A 22,054-nucleotide genomic window follows, 5' to 3' on the forward strand; every position below is an offset into this window, starting at 1 on the left:
CACACAACACATTCTGAAAAAATTCAACAAGCACAAACAAATTTGTATCGAACCATTTACATCACCTCATATAGAACAAAAATATGAGCAAAAATACAAACCAAATTCTGCTGTAAAAAACCAAATTCTGAATGTTTCCGCTCCGTCTCCATCAAAAGCTTTGCATCCCCACTTCCGTCCTTGCTCTGAGGCTGGGGTTTAGATTGACCAAATATTTGCTAAGGAAGGTTGTTCTAACTTCTGCTTCTACTAATGGGTTAGCAATGTGGAAACTTCACAAGAGAACATATAAATGAACTCTGAAACACAGGACAGGACCAACTCTGAATATCTAATCACAGCACACAAACAATTCTGAACAGATTCAGCAAGCACGAATAAATTTGTACTGAATCGTTTACATCATCTGATATAGAAATATGACCAAAACCAACCAAACCAAATTCTGCTGTAAAAACCACAATGCTGCCCTCCTCCTAATGTGGGGAGGGGCTTATTGCCTGTGAGTAAATCAAGTAAATACCTATAGTTCTTTCTTTCTTTCTTTCCCTCAAATTTTACAACTCAAACAAACATTGTACAGACAAAATAAACAAAAATGGCACACAAAACTATCACCGGTAGTATCTGACCGTCTTGGTTAAAAACTTTTTGCTCATTGCATGCTAATTGTATCCAGCTAACCTGTACCGACTCATGCTGGCATATTTGATTCTGTGGAAGGTGAGGGTTTGTCAGTGGATGAATCTGTGTCATTCTTGCTGCCAGTGCCTTCTTCCGCTTCCTCTGATGATTTGTCGGTAGCTGACTTCTCATGAACCTTGCTATCCCCTGATGGCTTGACAGCGTCGTCTTCTTCCTCCAATGGCTTCTCAACATCCATGCTGTCATTCGATGGCTCAGCGCTCACCTTGTCTTCCTCGGATGGTTTGTCGGTTACTGGCTTCTCAAGAGCAGTGCTGTTTTCTGATGGTTTGACAGTGTCAACTTCTTCCTCCAATTGCTTCTCAAGATTCACGCTGCCATTCGATGGCTCAACGCTCACCTTGTCTTCCTCTGATGGTTTGTCGGTTACTGTCTTCTCAAGAGCTGTGCTGCTTTCTGATGGTTTGACAGTGTCAACTTCTTCCTCCGATGGCTTCTCAAGGTCCACTGTGCTGTTTAATGGCTCAGCACTCCCCTCGTCTTCCTTCGATGGTTTGCCAATGACTGGCTTCTCAACAGCCATGCTGTCTTCTGATGGCTTGACAGTGTCAGCTTCTTCCTCTGATGGTTTCTCAAGATCCACTTTGTTGTTTGATGGCCCAGCAATCTCCTCATCTTCCTTTGGTGGTTTGTCGGTGACTAGCTTCTCAAGAGCCATGATGTCTTCTGATGGCTTGACAGTGTCAACTTCTTCCACTAATGGCTTCTCAACATCCACTCCGACGTTTGATAGCTTAGCAATCCCCTCATCTTCCTCTGATGGTTTTTCAAGAGGTGCATTGTCTTCTGCTAGCTCAATGCTTGCATTACCTTGCTCCGATGGCTTCATAGGAGTTATGCTGTCCTCTAATGGCTTGGCACTGTTGTCATTGTCCTCCAATGGCTTCTGAAGAGCTGAGCTGTCATCTGATGTCTCAACACTGGCCTCTCTGACATCTACGGAATCCTCAGCAGGTACAGTGCTTTTTTCTAGTGAAATGCTTTGAGGCGGTGTCTCCTCAGAAATACCGCCTTGTGCAGGTTCCTCAGTGGCAGTACTGATCTTTGGAGTGCTTTCAGGCAGTGTTTCAGTAGCTAAGCTGCTTTCTGATGGATTATCAGCAACAACACCAATGGCGGTTTCTAGTGGTTTCTCAATAGATTCATCTTCTTGAGGTGGCTTCTCAACAGATTCATCCTCTTGAGGTTCCAATGGCTCCTTAGTTAGCTTAAGTGGAGCTCCATCAATTTCTGATGGCTCCTCAGTAGTTGCATCACTAGTTTCTGATGGCTTACTGGCAGATGGAACGTTCTGAGGCTCTGATGGCTGTCCTGATGATTCAACAGCATCTGCATCACTTTTAGACTCAGATGGATTCTTGGAAGACATGTCACTTCGATGGACTGCTGGCTCCTCCACTGATGTGCCACTTTGAAGTTCCGGTAGTTTCTCAACTGACTGATCAACAACTGCATCTCTTTGTGGTTCGGATGACTTCACGGCAGGTGTGTCAAATTCAGGCTGCAATGACTCCTTAGCAATCGCATCACTATTAGGCTCTGATTGATCGTTGTCATCGGCTATACGCTGACATTCCAATGGCTGCGCTGTAGCTGCATCCTTTTGACATTGTAATGGCTGTTCCACTGGAAATTCAGCTGGTGCAATACTTTCAGATTCTAATGGCTGCTCAATGCCTGCATCATTTTTAGCTTCCAGTATCTGCTCAGTTGCCTCCTCAGGAGCAACGTCCTGAGATTCCAATGTCTGTTCAACTGTTCGCTTACTCTGAGACATTGACAAGTTCTCACCTGATGCAGCCCCTTCATGCTCTGATGGTTCCTTGGTTGGCTTGTCAGAAGTGGCGTCGCTTTCAGGCTCTGGTATCTTCTTGATAATCAGGTCCCTCTGTTGTGTAGCATCAGCAGTACCTTCAGTTTGAAGTTGTTTCTCAACAGTTTCTTCACTCTGAAATTGCTCCTTAGAAGGTCCCTTCTTTTGTAATGGCATCTCTTGAGAACTTTCTTGTGATGGCTTCTCGATGACCGCACTGATTTCAGGTGCCTTTTCTTGAGAACTTTCTTGTGAGGGCTTCTCGGTGGTTGCAGCCATTTGAGGTGTCTTTTCCTGTAATGGCTTCTCTTGAGAACGTTCTTGTGATGGCTTCTCGATCACTGCCTTGGTTTGCAATGCTTTATTGGTAGTCATACCACTCCCGGTAATGTTTTTTGGAGTTGTACTTCTTTGCCATGACTTCTTCACAGCCATGTTGCTCGGGGCTGGCTTTGTGACGGTCACATTGCTTTGTGATGTTGCTGTAGCTGCTGCACTGCTTTGTGATGGCTTTTCAAATGATGTGTTGCGCTGCCACGCCCGTTTGACCACTCCAATACTTTCATTTTTTTTTGCATCAACCGCACTGCTCTGGGATTGCTTCTCGGTTCCTAGGTTGAATTGCCATGGCTTTTTCTCTACTGCTGCAGTGTCCTCCGAAGGCTTCACATCATCTGTCTTTTTAGTTTCTGGAGGTTCCTCAGCCGTTTCACTCTGTTGATGTAGCACAGTGACCACTGTACTGGCCTCCACTGGTTTCACATCAACCTCGCTGCTCGGCAGAGATTTCTCACTGGCCACTCTGCGTCCCCACGGCCTCTTAATTGTGCTGCTGCTATCTAATGGCTTTGAATCACTCGTAGGTGATGGCTTCTCAATTGGTCCACTCTTTTGCGTTTGGTTCTCAGCAGCCACAGTGCGTTGCCATGGTTTTTTGACCGCTTTGCCGCTTTCTGATGGCTTCACATCATCTGTGCTGCCTGATGCTGGCTTATCCGATGGTAGCATGCTTTGTTGTGGATTTTCAGTAGCTACACTGCGCTTCCATGACTTTTTTACAACTGTGCTGCTGTCCAATGGTTTCACATTAATCCCGTTACTGGACGATGGCTTCTCACTGGCTGCATCACTCGGTGATGGCTTTTCAGCGGTTGCACTACTCACTAACGGCTTATCTATGGGAAGACTGCGTTGCCATGGTTTTCTTACGGATGTACTGCTTCCTGACGGCTTAATATCAACCACACTGCTCTGTGGTGGCTTCTCGGCACTGCTTTCTAACGGCTTCTTGTTGATCACCTGACCCTTTGAATCACTCTCAGTTACCGTTTCACTTTCTGCTGACTTCTGGAGTGTGCTCTCTGATGGTTTAGGAACATCAATGCCACTTTCCACTTGCTTTTCAGCTGCAACATCATCTTGGGATGGTTTGTCAACAGTGAGCTCATTTTCTGAGGGTTTCTCACCAAGTTCATCACCTTGACCTGGCTTTTTGGTGTCTTCTACAGTTTCTGCTTCTTTCTCAACAGCCACTTTTGCATTTGCGGTGTTCTCCTGAAACTGACTGAAATTTCCTTTGACCATAAATAACTGAGAATGGTGGGTCTTGCAATAAAGTTTGCCTTCATGTGTGATATGGTTGGATGGGCTGAGTGTACAGCCACCATGGGTGCAACGGAAGCATGACTTATGATATGAGCCTCCGTTAAGATCAACCTGCAAAAAAATGAGTTGAACCAAAAAAAAATACTGTCAATGAGATAAATATAGAAAGTGAGATGAGAAAGAATATACATTTAAAGGAAAATATAGCTAAAAATGCAAACATTATCTATGCTTATCGGACCCGCCATGGAAGGTAAACATTATTAATGTTAATCAGAACAGCCATGGAAGGTAAAGTTAATTATATGATGCTTTCACAGCTATGCACTATGTTAAAAGGCATTGAAGACTTAACCATGTACTATTGGATTGACGTAACATATTTTCACCAAAAAAGTAACTTTGGATCGTGGCCAAGATATGGATCAATTTTTTTTCCTGCATGCTACTTGCAAGTTAGATTGGAGAACTGCATTAGACCCGGGAAACTCAATGGATTGTAATTTACTAGGGAGTTATTCTAAATTTCTAATAATAAACATGAATAATTAGATTACATTTCTAATAATTATGGCAGATTCAGCAAGATGATAGAGAAAACCACAATTCCTCCATACACTTACAGACATCAATATAAATCTGGGCTATCAGACAGAACAAAATATACAAAATGCTAATTTTTCTCAGAAGTTGTTGGTTCAGTGTGTATAAGAGTAGCAAAACCAAAGACTAAATAATACCAACCTTTTCAAGAGGGTACACTGTCTTGCTACAAACAACGCACTTGTCTTGCGTGCCGACGAACATGCTAGAGAATCTGCTGTTTTGCTGGCCCTGCATTTTGCGAAAAAATCAATGTGGAAATGGATATAAATTCTGTGTATATTGCAGCATAAGTGTAACAAATTTTGATTCTGGGCATATGCTTCAACCACACAAAAGGCATGTCCTACATGAGCTCATTACCTTCTGTCCATTCGATTTTTCTGACTTAGCTGCTCTCGTCACACCTGAGAAAATACAGAATTGTTTCCCAATTTCAGAGAACAATACTAAAAGTTAATCCTGACAACAAACACATCTGAGCGCAATGGGTCAAGTATTTTCTTCAGTACCTTCAAAACTTTTGTCCAAACTGCCAGTTGATTTTAGTATCTGGTCATAGTGAGGTTTGCAGTACAGCACACCTTCGATGGAAGAATAATTACTAAACTGCAACAGAAACGATAAAGTGTTAGTTCAGTTAGGTTTCAAGATATAGCTTTAGCCGCAAACAGAAAAAAACATGGTATCATGTCGCATAAAATTTTCAAAACAAAAGGTATGATGCAGCAGAAAAGGTTTAGCATGAACGTTTCTGCTTTCAACAAAAATCATTAGTTTCTAAATGAAGCTACAGAGTACAGGCTGTGCCAAACCATGTGGTCTGAAGGAACAATCAATAATGCAAGGATAGCATGCCTAATCTAGCATTAGGATGACACACCAACCTAATTCTGTCTTTGGCTTTATTGCTAGTTCAACTGCCTACATACTAGTTGTGAGTTATCATAGCTCTAAATTGCTTTTATAATGTTGAAAAGAGAATTTCAGGGATCCCGAAACGAATCAGGGCTTAAGGGTCCCACCCACAGCAAATCATCACTAAACTGCATGTGCTATGCTGTCTTGGCCATTCCTTTAAGGAAAGGCAAGTACAGAGAACTCATCATGCCAATGTGACACCTCAATGTGCACTGGAGGTTCATTCCTCGAAAGAAATTAAATGCAGACTATAATATCATCATTTCAGGCTCTCGTGTAATCTGCAGGTGTGCAGTCAGCAATAACTCGTTCCGAGCGCTAATGGCACGAAGTCGCCGCGGTTGTTGTTGTTGAGAAAGAGAAACACACAGCAAGTACAATCACCAACTTAAGTACTACCTACCGCATCAATCGAACAAGGACAATAATTTAGCAAGCTGTGATGATGCTCAGGTATACGCATTAGTACCGCTTCTTGCAAAGCTCGCAATAATAGTACTTAGGAATCATGAGAGCATAAGCACGATATCAGAATGAAAGGATCAATGGATTATAACATATGTCCTACGCTGGTAGGAGTACTTTGTAGCTAGAAATGGAGGATATGAACAGTGGAACTCTGGGTGCGAATATTCTGGTCAAGGGGGAGCTGAGCTGGGGAAGGAAGGAGGTGAGGAATAGGATTGACCTGGAGGGTGCTCTTGCAGTGGTGGCAGCGGAAGCAGGGGCGGTGGTAGGCTCGGCCGTCGGCGGCGAGCTCCTCGACCGGGTAGACGGTCTTGCCGCAGGACGCGCACTTCTGCTTCGTGCCGCCCCACGCCGCCGACGCCATCCCCTCCTCCCCCTCCGCCTCCGCGTCGCCGGCCAGCGCCTCCGTCCCGCCGCCGCGACAGGGCTCGGAATCAGATGATGCTGGAGAAAGAAGGATCGGAAGGGAGAAAGAAGAAGGAAGAAAAGAAGGCGACGATGGGTGGTGGGAGGGATGATTAGTGAAGGTGAAAGCGGCGGCAGCACAGCTCAGAGTTGTGGCGAATAACGAGCGGCAGCGCACGCAGCAGCGGAGTTGGTGCGGTGTGCGCTCTCTAGCCTACTTTCGTCAAAAAGATAGAATGAATTGCTACGGCCACCGCCACACTCTGGCTATCAGGCTATTTAGCCTCTTTATATTTAAACATTCAAAATTCGTATTTTAAAGAAAGTAAAACTCTGGAAAAAAAATCATAAGGCTACAAATCTGTAAAATCTCAATATGAACTACTTTATATTCTAGGCTACACAGAAATGACAAAATCTGACCAATTATATAGTGTTCAAATGTTCACTATAAAATCTGTCAAATTTTGTCATTTTTATGTAGCTTAGAATACAAAGTAGTTTGTATTGAGATTTTTACACGTTTGTAGTATATACAAGTTTATATAAGAGAGTAATTTTTCGAGCGAGGATTGGTATTTTTTTCTTGGAAAGTCTATAAACTGGCTTTTAAAGATTATGAAAATTCGAAAGAAACTAGCCATGTAGAAATTGTGAAAGTTTGTTGATCTGTAGTCTAGATAAATACCAATGAGGTAGAATAGAATATTTAGGTTGCGAGGAAAGTCTTGGGTTTCTATTTTTACACAGCCCGGCGATGATTTCTACGAAACTTGAAATCAATATAAACCTTATTGAGTCATTGACGTGCAAGTTTTTAAAGATTTTTTATTAGTATATATATTAACCTAGAGTAAGAGAACAAGCATATATATATATTTCAATTGAAGACCTACAAAACCTGTTTGTCTAGTCCGGCCCCAATAGTTTACATCATTCGACATTGTGCTGATGTCTAACCTTCTTAGGTGGTCAATATATAACGAGAAGAAAGTGGATAGTTCATATAGAGATTGGGAAATAAAAAGTATGTATACATTTGAGGTTCAATTTTTTTTTTGTTCAACATCTCAATCCATTTAAATTAATCGGCGGCATTACTTCTCGACGTTGTTTACTTAATAGCTTGCTCTCTAGGGATGCAACAAGGAAGTGAAGTGCAAAAATAATCAAAAGGACTCGAAAGTTAGGAGTTTCTAGGTATGAATATTCCTGCAACAGCGAGGGAGCGAGAGCATATGTTGTCGCTTGACATCGGTAGTTACACGTGGTAAGGCGGTGATATATTTAAGAACCGTTGTCTAGACTATATCACACTTCTCCTTGCAAGAAGATCAAATCATAGTGATATATCACTTCTATCTCGAATGACATTGTAAGAGTTCGTAGCTGCGACATGACCTCGAGCTGATGTATTTATGCGTCCATGCATCTCCTCAGCTCGATATCTTCATGGCCCGACGGTTGCGAGGGTTTAATTTGCTTTTGTCTCTGGGCCGGCAAGGTTGAAAATTTGTAACGTCATCCTCTTCGGTCAACCTTTCTGCGAGTAACGACGCTGACAGTTTTAAAACAACAATCTAGGCCATTATTTCCTGGAAAAGAGAGAATACCGAAAACATGTTTCATGGTTAGGTTAAGTGTGTTCGTGCATGGGTTATGGTGCATTCCCTTGGTGTTCGTAGCGGTGCCACCATCTCCTGGTAGAGGGAGGTTAATGATTTGCTTTCGCTCCTCGAGTTGACACCATGTCTTGAGCATGACACATCGAGCCCACAAACAAGCGAGCGCAAGATTAGATAAGGTCCCTGTGACCGTACCCTTTCCCACCGCCGGCGGGGCCCGGCGGCGATTTGTTTCGCATATCCGGCCACGCGCGTGCTTGCTACGCCGTTGACGACAGGCCCCTGCCACTGACACGCGTGCTCCCAAGCAGAGCTGTCCCCATTTGTAAGCTCCACGGAACACGACGAGTCCTGTGTTGTTGTTCTTCTCTGGCGATTCGCCAGTGCGCGCGCCCGATTCGCGGAAAGCGGCAGACAGGTGGGGCCGACGAAACCCCGTCGGCTTGGAGAGCGCACGATAGACGGAGCGCGGATTATCAGATTTGGCGGAATCTGTTCTGTGAGCTGGCTCGCGCGCGCCTAATCAATCCTGGGATCATCATTTGTTTTGGCGGAAGTACTAATTTGTTCTGTAAAAGGGCGCTCCACTGTAGTCTTATTTTCGCCTGAACCACTAATGCTGTACGGACGGGTGCGTAGGCAGCAGGGTGTTTGGGTGGGCCAAACTTTTTTTTTTAAATTAAATTAGTAAGGTTTGCCTATCTCTCATGTTTGATTCCATCGCAAGTGTCATGAATCATCAAGTTCGCGAGGTGCACGGTTGATGTTACCGAAAATAGGGGGAGGACCTTTTCCATGGCTCCTGCAAATAGGGGCAAGTGTGGAGCCGAAAGTTTCCGACGTTTTTCGCGGAAAAACAGAAATAGAAATAATTTTGTTTAGCGGATTAGGAAAGAGGATAACGTTTTTTTTTTCCATAGACCAGACATGACAAGGATTTTTCATTTCCGACTAATATGAGATTTCCATTTTAGAGTAGATGTGTATGGCCTAATCCAATAGACCCATTCCATAGTCTTGTCAAGCCCAACTCCGGAAGCGGCTCATCCTAAACCGGCGACCATGAAACCCCTTCATGCATTCGTGGAGCCTTCTACGGTTCAACATTTGCATTATTCTATAGTAAACCGAGCAGTGTTCTAGAACTAGGAAATAAGTTTGTTGGTTTGCCTGATGCTTATTCTTTTTTTTTTGTGCATGATTTTAGAGTTCTCTTGGTTCTCGCAAGCATCCACATAGCTTCGCGTCCGTACCGTATTCTATATGTATATGTTTTCGACAATATGTGATTCCATATTTTTTTTCTTGTTTTTAGTATTCATTTTTTAAATCAATTGAGTGGCACCACTCAGCTTCATTCGTTCCCGCTCCGTTTTCGTCTCTACCGGTAAACATAGGATTTGAAATTCAAATTTCGACATGAGACCTTTGATCACTACTAACTGTGTGTAAGCTAAAAACTTGAAAACCTGTTTTTTTTGTTTTGAGTGTTAAAAACCTTGTGCGATAAACAACTTAAACATAATTTTTGAATTCAAATTGAGTTTTGACTTTAGTCAAACTTGAATTCAAATTATTTGAATCAAAATGTAAACCTTTGATACAGATATACCTATATAACTATGTAAATCATATTAAAAATATCAATCTTAAGCTCAATCATAATCATATAATAATGCAAAACATAATTCGAATTTCAAATTTTGAATTTCAATAGTAATTAAGCCTAGATTCAAATATTCATAACTAAATAAATAAAAATCAGTAAACACAAACTTTAAACCAAAATGATCACAAGCACATTCTTTATTGATATCCAAACAACTTCAAAGTCATTTACATGGAAAAAAATAGTGAAATGGAAATAGAACAATGTATTTCGATGGACCGGACATCAGAACGGAATTTTTTGTTTCCGGCTAATATGAAATATCTATTTTAGGGTTGATGTGTGGCCCAATCCAATAGGCCTATTACATAACCTTGTCAAGCCGATCTTCTAAACCGGCTACTCCGAAAATCAGCGACATGAAACCCCTTCATGCATTGGAGGAGCCTTCCAGAGTTCAATATTTCCTCTATTTTGTAGTTAACCGAGCACCATTCTATTAGGGAACAAGTTTGTCGGTCTGCCTGAATGTTAAATCTTGTTATTTTGCATGATTCAAGGGTTATCTTGGTTCTCGCAAGCATCCGCATAGCTCCATGTCCGCACCTTATTCTGTGACAATATATACTTCCATATTTTGTTTTTGTGGTTTCTGTATTTATTTCTGCTTCTGCAAAAATATGAAACCAAATGTGGAACCACTCAGTTTCGTTTTTTCTACTCCGTTTTCATGCCATATGATCGAGTGTACAGTCCCTTTTGTTGTTCAATGGAATTGGTTGAACAACGTTGGGGAAATTGGTGATCGCTTACTCAGAAACAATATTTTCCTTTTTACGATGACTTTGGAATCTTTTTTTTTTTTGCCCAAGTGACGAAGTTAGTTCCGTCCCTATTATATATCATCTGCTAGGGATGCTCTTAGCCAAACCCAATTCAACACCGGGTATCAGTACACCAGAAAATGGAATCGTCAAAAATAACCCAGTGACAAATTTATGGTGTCATTAAAATCGTCACTATGGCACCGCTCAGTTCCGTTTGTTTTCGCTCTGTTTTATCCCTACCTAAAAACATATGAGTGTACCGTCCCTTTTGTCGTTCAATGGAATTGGTCGAACGACGTTGTGGAAATTGTTGATCGCTTAGTCAGAAATAATATTTCATTTTTAATTAGGGTTATTCATATAAATACTATGGCAATGTCATATAGCTATAGACCACCTGTTGGAGACTGATTTTTTTTTTTGTCTCAAGTGATGAAGTTAGTTTATTGGACGCCAGGAATTTTCCTTGGACGCCACCCCCTATTATACAGTTGTTAGAGATGCTCTTAGCCATAGTCAATTCAACACCAGGTTTTTTTTTTGAGAAATTCAATTCAACACCAGGTACACAACCATGTCTAAGATTTGCGCTGTGGGCCGCCGGTACGGCACGGCCCAGCCTGGTGGTGGACATACGCACAAAGGGCTTGTGCGGGCTTGAACTGAAAAAAGTGTACTCAGCTGCCAGTCTTAGAGATGCATGTGTGTCACTCCTAAGGTACCCTCCATCATATCTTCTTTGTTCAAAAAAACTAACTTCGCTGAAGCACAAGCTATACCATCATATCTGATGTCTGTCTTTATGATTTCAGAACAAATATGCTAAGGAATCATGAGCATGATGTCACAATAATAGTGGGGAAATGATACTAACCGGAAAAAGGATGCGCTAGCTAGTATGGTGGAAATTATGTGTACCAAAGAATAAAGGATGCTGACTTATTGAGGAACCTAATTCATGTTAGAGTATAACATCACGACACTATCCGGGCGACCGCCGGCAGCTAACCATCTTGGTGTACACGTCAAGTATTCCAAAAAATCTCATACGGATGGCAGGCTATCCCATAGTTGATTCTATTGTAATCTAAACCGACATTGTATACTTGTACTATATATACATCAAGGAAAATGCTTAAAATCAACCGACCGATCAAACGCCGAAAATCGGTCGCTCTCCCGCGCGCGCACCTGTTCCGCTGTAGACCTTGCCGCGCAGCTATTTTCTTTCCCGCGAAGCTAGCTTTGGCTCCCTGCGACGCACATGGCCCAGTAGGCCATGCATGTCCACTCGTTTTCGATGTACGTGCTAGCTAGCGCTCCACGAGAGGAAATAGCAGATCACACCACTTGTTGGTGCTTCTTTTGCAAAGAACCACAACAATGGTTTGTTGTTGCAAGGAACACCACATTTTGCTTAATTTTTTGCACACAACACATAAAAGTAATTAAGCAGCTTGATGGTCAATCCGTTAGTCAGTCTTACTGTTACGCGGGCAATTTCTCTCGGGCTACTGCATGGTCAGTTTGGACCGGCCGAATGCCATTTTTTGTTTCGTTTTAGATTTTTCTTTTTATGTTTATTTTTAAATTTTCAAAATCAGAATATTTTAAAAAACTACATATTTTTAAAATCCAACCATTTTGTGATTCCGCGGGACCATGAGGGTCCTGTCGTTGGAACCCGCGCGTCTCTGCTGCTGCCGCGCCGGTTCGCGGATTGTGATTCCGCCGCCGCTGCCGCGTCTCCGATTTGAAAGCGGTGTCGTGTACTCATTCCAATAGTGCACGTGCTCCTAGGCACTTTGTGAGTATGTGTGGTGGGCCTTTTACACATAAAGTTATCAATCCTTAAAGCCAACTATTGTACAAGTTAGCTATAAGCTGACTATAGCTGGCCTTACAGCCAGCACCCGGCCGCACTATTGGAATGGCTGTTATGCCAATATTGGCTGTTCAGTGAACTCTACCACATAGACAATCTAGGGATACGTGCAAGCCCTATGAACTGGGACGGAGGGAGTACTAGAAAATACACACTTTGCCACTTTACTTGATTATTAGCACAAGCAGCAGCATGCACATAACACCACATGCATATGAACCACAATTATGTTTTACTACCCCGTTTCTAATGAATAAGGCATATATTAAAAAGTTAAACTACTAAAGTTTGATCAAATTTATATAGAAAAGTCATAGTATGTATAATACAAAAAATAGCATGGTTAGATACATCATAAAATATATTTGTATATGATATCTATTATATACTAAAAGCACAATACGGAGGTTTAAAATAGAGATACCACGTTAATCCACGTCATCAGAATTATTTTAGCTGTTAGATCTAAAATTTACGACTATGATTTAATAAAAGGCTAATATTAACGTAACTGGGTGACCACGTTTGACACGTCTATTATTTTATAATAAAAAATCTGTCCAACACGTCTAGGAGAAAAACTCAGCGTAACTAATTGGTACAGCTTCGTTTAACTTATCTTTGAGCGTCCTAAGACATGGGCCAACTAACAACGTTGTTTACTTGGAGAAGTTCGAATCCAAGAAAGAAAATAGGATGCTAGGATAAATGGACTAGACCACAGGAAGAAAAAATGGCGTGTGTGCTAGACTATCGGCCATACACGTACGTGCCAGACTATCAGCCATACACGTACATAAACTTGTAGTAAAAAAACGAGATAAGATAAATGTTAGTGATTTTATATACTAAAAGCACAATACGGAGGTTTAAAATAGAGACACCACGTTAATCCACATCATCAGAATTATTTTAGCTGTTAGATCTAAAATTTACGACTATGATTTAATAAAAGGCTAATATTAACGTAACTGGGTGACCATGTTTGACACGTCTATTATTTTATAATAAAAAATCTGTCCAACACGTCTAGGAGAAAAACTCAGCGTAACTAATTGGTACAGCTTCGTTTAACTTATCTTTGAGCGTCCTAAGACATGGGCCAACTAACAACGTTGTTTACTTGGAGAAGTTCGAATCCAAGAAAGAAAATAGGATGCTAGGATAAATGGACTAGACCACAGGAAGAAAAAATGGCGTGTGTGCTAGACTATCGGCCATACACGTACGTGCCAGACTATCAGCCATACACGTACGTGCCAGACTATCAGCCATACACGTACATAAACTTGTAGTAAAAAAACGAGATAAGATAAATGTTAGTGATTTTTTTTTCTTGAAACGAGACAAAAGCTTGGCCTTTCATTCATATAGGAGAAAAGATTTGGCCCGTTTATGAGGACAACTGGCCGAAAAATCGTTACAACACGACACCACACGCCAGCCCCGAGGCTGCGCTCCACACGGGTCGATGACCAATCAGGTCGACACCACACCTCAACGCAACAGGCGGAGGCGAAAGACCGGAGCCACCGCTCCAACTACCATGCCAACCCCAAGGCGGCGCCCCGCCTGGCCGAAGACGAACCCGCCTCCGCCGAACCACCAAAACACTCCACAAACCCCTCTGTCGAGTGGACGTCCAAAGCGAGGCCCCAAAAGGCAAAGCGACACAAGAGCGTCGCCCACGCCCGATCCCACGAGGGATCTATGGTTTCCCTCGGAGAGCCCGGGCAGAGATCAAGAGACACCCGCTTCGACGATGTCTTCAAGAAGGATGCGGCGCCCACGGGCGTCACCGTCGTCGGTCCTGGCCGGCCGCCAAGACACAGCTTTCGCCCAGCGAAAAGTCCAAAAAACTCGCGCCCGCCCAACAAGGGTCGGCACAGACTACCACCCCTGCATCTGCCGGATCGCGACCCCCGGAGCAACGCGCCTGTAGCCAACGGAGCACCTCCGAAGAGCACCGTGGGCGCCGCCGGAACGCCACATAGAGGGGACGCCGACCAACACCAACACGGGGCTCGAGGACGAACGCCGAAGCCCGCAGACAAGAACTCCCAGATCCGGCCGCCCACGCGACCACCGCGGCCGCCGCACCGCCGAGGATTCCGAGGTCACCGACCCGTCGCGCCCCTCACCCAGCTCCTCCTCCCAGGGACTTGCCGCGCCCGCCGGTAAATGTTAGTGATTAACTGCCTCAAATGTATGTCATAGATTTGTTTAAATTCAGATGTATCTATAGATAAAATGGTATCTAGATACGTCTAAGTTTCAACAAAATTTTCACATCTTTTTGGAAGGAAGTGGGTACATGATTTAGATAGTGTTATCACCAGAATTTGACCGGATCAGAAGTGGGCCGCGATTGGAGATGGGATTGAAGAATATACATAGAAGGAATACATGAATCGGCCTTGTATACCAAGTTTGGGCTAGTTTTCCCGTGTATCTGTAACATAGTAGGATACGTGTCGTTTAGAAGTTAGAGTTTTACTGTAATGTCCCAGGTTTAGAGACGATCGAAGGGTAGATTTTAGAAAGGGATGTGCATTTCATAGTAAATTCTGGGGAAATTTCGCGCTTTTAAACAAAAACTGCATCGAAGGGGAACAAGTTTCTCTCTCGACACCTTACAGGGTTAGGGTTTCGAGAGTGCGACAAACTTGCAACTCACCTCAACTAAATTAGGGTTTTGGAGAAGAGAGGAGAGTATTGCATTAAAACTTAAGTTGCATGATTGAATTCAAAATTAAGTTGCATGATTGAATTCAAACCTAAAGTTGAATTTGAATTTCAAATTCAAACATCAAATTGTTATCTCATAATTCAAACTTGGGATAATTCAATAAACAATTATCAATAATCAAGAATTATAATTAATACAACAATTATGAAAAGCTCATTAAGGAAAATGGGAGCTTTATTGATAATCACACATAATACAATGTCATTTACAATATCCAGAATAGATATATGATATATTACAACTCATTATACAAATTGAGAAAAATAGAAAGGAATATAAAAAGAAAAGTACAAGGATAGATTCTATCCTAGATACTACAAGATCATCTTCATTTGATCTTGGACTTGATCATCTTCTGGATCATCTTAATCAGCTCACTTATACCCTGTACACAAGCACAACAAAGAAAGGAATTATGCCAAGTGGCATTGCCACTTGGCAGGTTAGAAAAAAAGGAAAATTGGGGATATGGATCAGCTATGCCGAGCTGATCATCTCCAAGCCAAGTTCAGAGTATCAGGTGCACACACACACACACACAGGCAGCTCACACTGCATGTGTGCATGCTGTACAACACACAAGCCAGAGAGGAGTCACCAAGGGAGGCCAGGCCAAGCTGTCGATCAGTGATGCAATGGCTGGGCATATAAAAGCTTTTCCAAGCCAAACCCTAGCCATTTGATTCAGCCATCGACAGGTTCCACTGGTAAGAACATAAGAACACAAGAACACAAGAACACAGGAACAGCCACTGCTGTTCAATCTGCTAACTCACCACAGCACTGAATCAAGCCCCACCAGATCACCAGGAGGACCAGGGCAAGTAAACCAACCACAAGATCATCACAGAAGAAAAACCTCTACATCAACAACTCATCTAGGAGCTGGAGTGAGGTATAAACAAGATCAACCTGAGCAAAACTCTGTTTTGCTCATAAATAAGCATGTGCATAAATATACACAAGCCAGAGGGTATTGTTACCCTGTGTGCATCATCATTTGGTGATCAAACCATTTGATGCTGGCAAAGAGGGAATTAAGCCAGAAGAAATCATCCCAGGGAAGAAATGGTCAAAACCACTCGTATTAACACCGAGATAAACCAAAGCATCCAGCAAGAAAGATTCACGACTAGCCTACCCAACTCACCTAGCACTACATGGTTTGCTAACCATCGGGTAGATAGGCACTTGTGCCTATTCTAGATTGTCAACAACGAAAGAGCACTCGGAAATCCAACAAGGATTGCCCAGATGATGCATCCACAAAGCCACCACAAGTCACGAAGGAGGGAGCTACCCATGACAGCATCAAAGAGGCTGCCAGGGCTACCTCAACCCATAACCAACATCTTAAGCCACCACATCATCACCCGAGTAGGGTTCGATAGAGGGCTAGGGTACACAACCGAGTGTTGGCATCCATCTAGCCCTGTCTCATTTAATAGGATGATCACAACTGCAAAGCAGCTCACATCACTTATCCACTTCAATAAAATTTAGGAAACTGCAGATAAGTGAACTAAACAAACAAATCAAAACACCAGGGCTTTGCAGTGATTCAATGGATCACTGCAAGCAACATCAGTTGCTTAAGCCAACAACAGTACACACCAGGCTCAGCCTGTATGAAGCTCAAATAGCACTGGTTGAGTACCGGTGAATCACGAGAGAGAAGCACACACTGGCTCACAAGCAAGTAATGATCAATTGATCATCGAGCATCACTTGCTCTTGCTACAGGTCACCACAGCCAAGCATAACATCAACACATGAACCGGACAATAAGATCAGCCACGGGACGAGGAACAAATATATCACGAGATAATTAAACTAGTCATATACAGGAGCCAATCATCCAAGGATGGTGGTCTCTTGTAACAGGCATGCTCAAGGGAGCATGTCTATAAATCATAGCACACAGAAGAGCACCCTGGGGCACTGGCTCTTGTGAATTTACAAGAATTGCACACGACAACCAAGCCAGAACACCATTAATGAATACACTTGAGTAATTGGTAAAGATAGCATCAAGAACAGAGACACTGGCACTAGCAGGCTACAAGGATCATGCATAATGATCAAGCCAGGGCCAAGATTTTACACACACAGGATATCCTAGTGGCAGTAGCTATCTTAGGAGCAAGCCAGTAGGCCATGAGCATCACTGGATGCTCATGAGCAATCACAGGAAGGCCACAGTAGGAGTATAGCATATAACAGTAGTGCATAGAGCAAAGTTAGAAGAGCAGCAGCAGCTAGCAATCCATGGCAGCAGCAGAAAGCACATCAGCATAGGCAACACAGCAGTAGCACACGCAGAGCGCAAGCAACATAGCACGAGCAGGAACGAGCAAGCACGGCTCGAGCAATAGGACTAGAGGAGGAAGAAGGCCAGGCACGGGAGGGAAGTAGGAAAGGAGGCGCACTTACCGGAGTCGAGGAGAACAGCGCAACCATGGCGGCCACGGCGGCACCCACCGGAGCGCGGCGGCGCCGAGCCAAGCCGGGCCATGGCGGCACCACGAGCGCCACGGCCAGGCACGGCAACACCGCAGCAGCAGGGGCGCAGGCAAACGACGCATCGCCATGAATCCATGCGGCCAGGGTTGCAGACGAGATGGGGCCGCATGGTGGCGTGGATGAACTCCAAATCGACGCGGATGAGGATGACCGCCGTCGTGGGGCGCGTCGATTGCGCACCATGGCGGGGGCCAAGTCCGGCGGAGTTCGCCGGAATCGAGCGGCGACGGTGGCGGCGACCACGAATCGCCAGAGAGGGGATTAGGGTTAGGGTTCGGACACGCGCGAGAGAGAGAGAGAGAGAGAGAGAGAGAGGAGTGAGGCTGGTCGAGCCGGACCAGGCCGGTCGGTTCGACCTAACCCGCTGGGTTGCACCGACAGGTGGGCCCAGGGGCATTTTTGCCATTTCACAATTCCATTTAAATACATAAACTTTGAAAAGGCACCATAAATATTTAATAGCTCTAACAAAATAATTAAAAATATGAAAATAGATCAGCATAAAATTCTCTATCATAATAAAATACAAAAGGGAATTTTTGAAGACAATTAAGAATAAGTCTTCATTTGATGATTTAAACAATCATTTAAATCACATATATAAATTTCAATAATAAAAATAAGTCCATTAATGCATTTGGACTTTAAAAACACCTTGACAATATTTCAAGGTTGTATTTTACTTTAAATCAAGTATCCCCAAAATTATTCTTAGTATTAACCCCTTACATGAAATAATAACGACATCGGAAGGGGGGAGCAAACCCTAAAAATGGAATCATGCATAATCGCCTCTTTAACCATTGCCCTTATCGGACAATGATGCTATTTTTTAGAAACAGAGGACAAGGGTCAGTCCACACCTTCCAACTGCAAAACTTTGCAGTGTTCGAGCAAGTTCATCACTTGCTCATGTCATTTGAGTATTTCTATCAAATTACTTGCAAAGTATTATGGTTATCACTATTGCATAAAAACCAAAACCACTACTTTCATAACTATGAATATGACTATGTGGTGGGCAATGGAACCATGGATTGTGTTGATATGGAGGAGGTTCCATTGCAAGGGTTAATATCCATCTAGGATTAAACAACAAATGTCGCCGATGATTCTTGTGCCGTAATACCCGTGTTAACCATAAGATCCGGAGTGGGACGGAGTAGTCAAAAGTGTTTCCACCTCTCGTTCATCAACGGATGCGCTTTACCGTAGTACACTTGTAATCCAAGGGGGCAAGTCGGTGAGGTCGGGGAGTCCTAAGTCCCCACGGCATAGTCCGTAGTACACTTGTCGCCCGAAGGAGCAAGATGGTGAGGTCGGGGGAGTCCTAAGTCCCCACGGTATTGCGGTCTAGGATGGGTTGCAGCCTACCGGCGTAGGAGTGTATGGTAGAGCCCAAGCATCGTTGTCGTGGTCGGGGTCCACCTTGAAATCTACAGGAATAATGGGACCGACGTGGACCCAGGGTCGGGGCATGCAACAAAGGGTGGGTGTTCGAGGTAGCGGAGGAACATGATTGGCTAGACCTTATACCGGGCCTCACACGGAAGGAAGTGTGGACGGGAAAGCTGCCCGGTTGGCACCAAGGTTAAGATCTCTTATGGGTAAAGCAACACACCTCCGCAGAGTGTAAAGAACTGTGACTGTCACTCCCTGTTCCGGGATTGAGGAACTGCGAACGCGGCCGGAAAGGAGCTCCATGAAGTTCTAGTAAACCGGTGAAGGCTGACGGACATAGCTCTTTGAAATAAAAGCAATCTCTTGAAGAAATGTTTATCAAAACTTGCATTGGTATTAGACCTTCTGGTCTAATATCGTAGCTAGTGCATAAAACACCTCTTATCTATAATGAACTTGTTGAGTACGCTCGTACTCATACCACTCTTAAATCCCATGCTTAGATTGTCTGAATCGTCTGGAGGAGGACTACGACAACAATGAAGGAGCCGAGATCATCGGCTACGAGGAACCGGACCTCTCGGGAGGAGTTGAAGGCGTAGACTACCTCATCGTCTACGGATCCGGAGAGGCTTCCGGAGGAGAACAAGCCTAGGGATATCCGCTAGTAGTAGTAACCGAGCAGCCGGAACTCTTAGTATTTAGCTGCTCGATGAAATAAATGTTTAGTTTAATGAAACTCTGGTATTGTAAGTTAAGTTGGGTTCACCTCGAACCCAGGAGTATTCCTCTTAGGACCCAAGAGGATCTCCAAGACGACATGTGTATGTTAATTGTAATAATATGTGAATGAGTTATGGACCCTGCTATGTTCTGTTGTACTACTGCGAGGGATGTAATATTTGCGGAATGGTACTTCGTGAATGTTATATCAACGACCGGCATACTACAACATGCGGTGGTATGCGGGGTCACCACGAGTTGGTATCAGAGCCAAAGCTTTGACCTTAGGTTGGAACCTAGTAAATGGGACCAAACGTTAGGAGTCAAATAGGACTAATAAAGAATTCTCTAAAAATATGGTGTATATTCAATTGAGAATACAACAATCATATCTTTTAGTGCGATAATTCTTTATTATCTCTATTATGATGCATTATTACTAATCTCATAATCTTTCTATTTCTACAGCCAACATGGCAAGTTCACGACCAGGAAGAAACGTGAAAGTTATGGATTCCACACTGAATGAGTACCAAGGAGGACTTGCTGATATCCTACGAGCCATGTTACTGGAATTTGGGTGCGATCCCCAGATTCCAGTAAAGAAATACATGTTCTATGATGGTCCGGTGTTGGCCAAGTGCAGGGTAGGACTGCGACTTCCCGAATCTTTGGGAATGAGCGTAGTCATGCCAGCTGGAGAAGCGAGGACAACCAACACAGCTTACCATATAGCTGTTATGAGAGCCATAACCGATATTCGGGAGCATAAGACGAAAGAGCTTATGGGTTCCGAATTTACACACATTCCTCATATGGAGGAGGACAATGATCCCATGCTTGAACCATTTCAAATATGCCAAAAGCAAACCAGCCGAAGCAGCCAAATACATGGACAATAGCCGTAACTTCATATCATTACTCTTTCAGTTGAATCATCATCTGATAGGAGCAATTGATACGATGCTTGAGGAATTCACTGAAACCAAGGAGGCGAGTAGGGGGAAAGAACCTATGGAGAATGTGGTGCACACACCGGTTTATTCAGCTGGTGACTACATCGGTATTGATCCACTTGCACGTGAACCTACACCTGTTACACCTGGGAACTATCTGGGTAGTTCCTATGGGGGATACGAAGGCGGAGAGGAATCCGGAAACAACCAGCGTTCCGAGACTCCTATCGAGAATTCTAGGGGTTGGCGATGGGGGTCTGATACTGGAACTCATAGTACCACAGCGTATTATGATGGGGAGATGAATGAAGATGCCACGTCCCAGCACCAGAGTTATCCATGGAATGAGGAGGAAGTTGGAGGGTATCCGACACAGGTTGGGTCGGATACGAATGTAGGAAATACCTATGGTGTAGGTACAGGGGAGTACACCCGATGGGTGGATTACGACGCACTGAATGATCAGTTTGTGAACACTGATTTTGCCCTAGGATCATCATCGGATTCCGACTATCAGCCAACGGGGAGACCTTATGTTCCAGGTTTTGTCAGGAGAACGACACGTTCGACCGGATGGAAGCCTGGAATGTATCGGGAGTGAAGATCGTCTAGAGACTACCAAGAGAAGCAAAGCTACAATACACAAGTACCACGTGTATTGTAGAGTGTAATATTTTGTAGAAATTTGTATATATACTTTAATAAGTGAGTTTGCATACTCACATCGACTTGAGTATTGTAATAAGACCACTTAAGTATGTAAATATATGGTATATGTTTTGTATGATTTGGATTTGCTTCTTGATTTCCATTGCGTGACTAGTTCTCGCGCACAATGTTGAGCTCAGAAAACTTGCGCATGGAGTAATTATGAGTATCATCTTGTGTTGCAGAACTAGGGGGTCATGTCGGGAACGTTAGGAGAGGAGACCGAAGCGCAGCGCATGGAGCGCGAAGCCAAACAAAAGGAGGAGGCTGAGGGAGCAGCCGGAGATCAGTTACCACCACCACCACCACCCATGACGCAGCAAAACTTTATCCAGTACATGCAGCTGGTAGAGGAGCGACAGCGGGTAACACTGGAGCAGCAGAACAAATTCTTTCAGGATTTGTTGCAGCAAAACAGGGTAGAGAGACCCGAGAATCAGGGAGTCACCTTAGCAGACTTCCAGAACACCAAGCCCATATCCTTTGCATACGCGCCCGAGCCAATGGACGCGGAAGAGCGGCTCATGG

General features: G+C 43.6%; 1 protein-coding gene across 1 annotated transcript; it reads right to left on the reverse strand.

Annotated features, from left to right (window-relative positions):
• Positions 1–694: 694 nt before the first annotated feature.
• LOC124708380 (titin homolog) lies at positions 695–6,479 on the reverse strand. The gene is made up of 5 exons (XM_047240060.1): positions 6,336–6,479; positions 5,239–5,335; positions 5,090–5,133; positions 4,868–4,957; positions 695–4,234 (listed from the first exon to the last, which is right to left on the reverse strand). The coding sequence occupies exons 1-5, from the start codon at positions 6,477–6,479 to the stop codon at positions 695–697; spliced, it is 3,915 nt and encodes a 1,304-aa protein (XP_047096016.1).
• Between the last annotated feature and the right edge of the window lie 15,575 nt (positions 6,480–22,054).

This window comes from Lolium rigidum, chromosome 1, assembly GCF_022539505.1.
Source record: "Lolium rigidum isolate FL_2022 chromosome 1, APGP_CSIRO_Lrig_0.1, whole genome shotgun sequence".
NCBI classification, from domain to species: Eukaryota; Viridiplantae; Streptophyta; class Magnoliopsida; order Poales; family Poaceae; genus Lolium; species Lolium rigidum.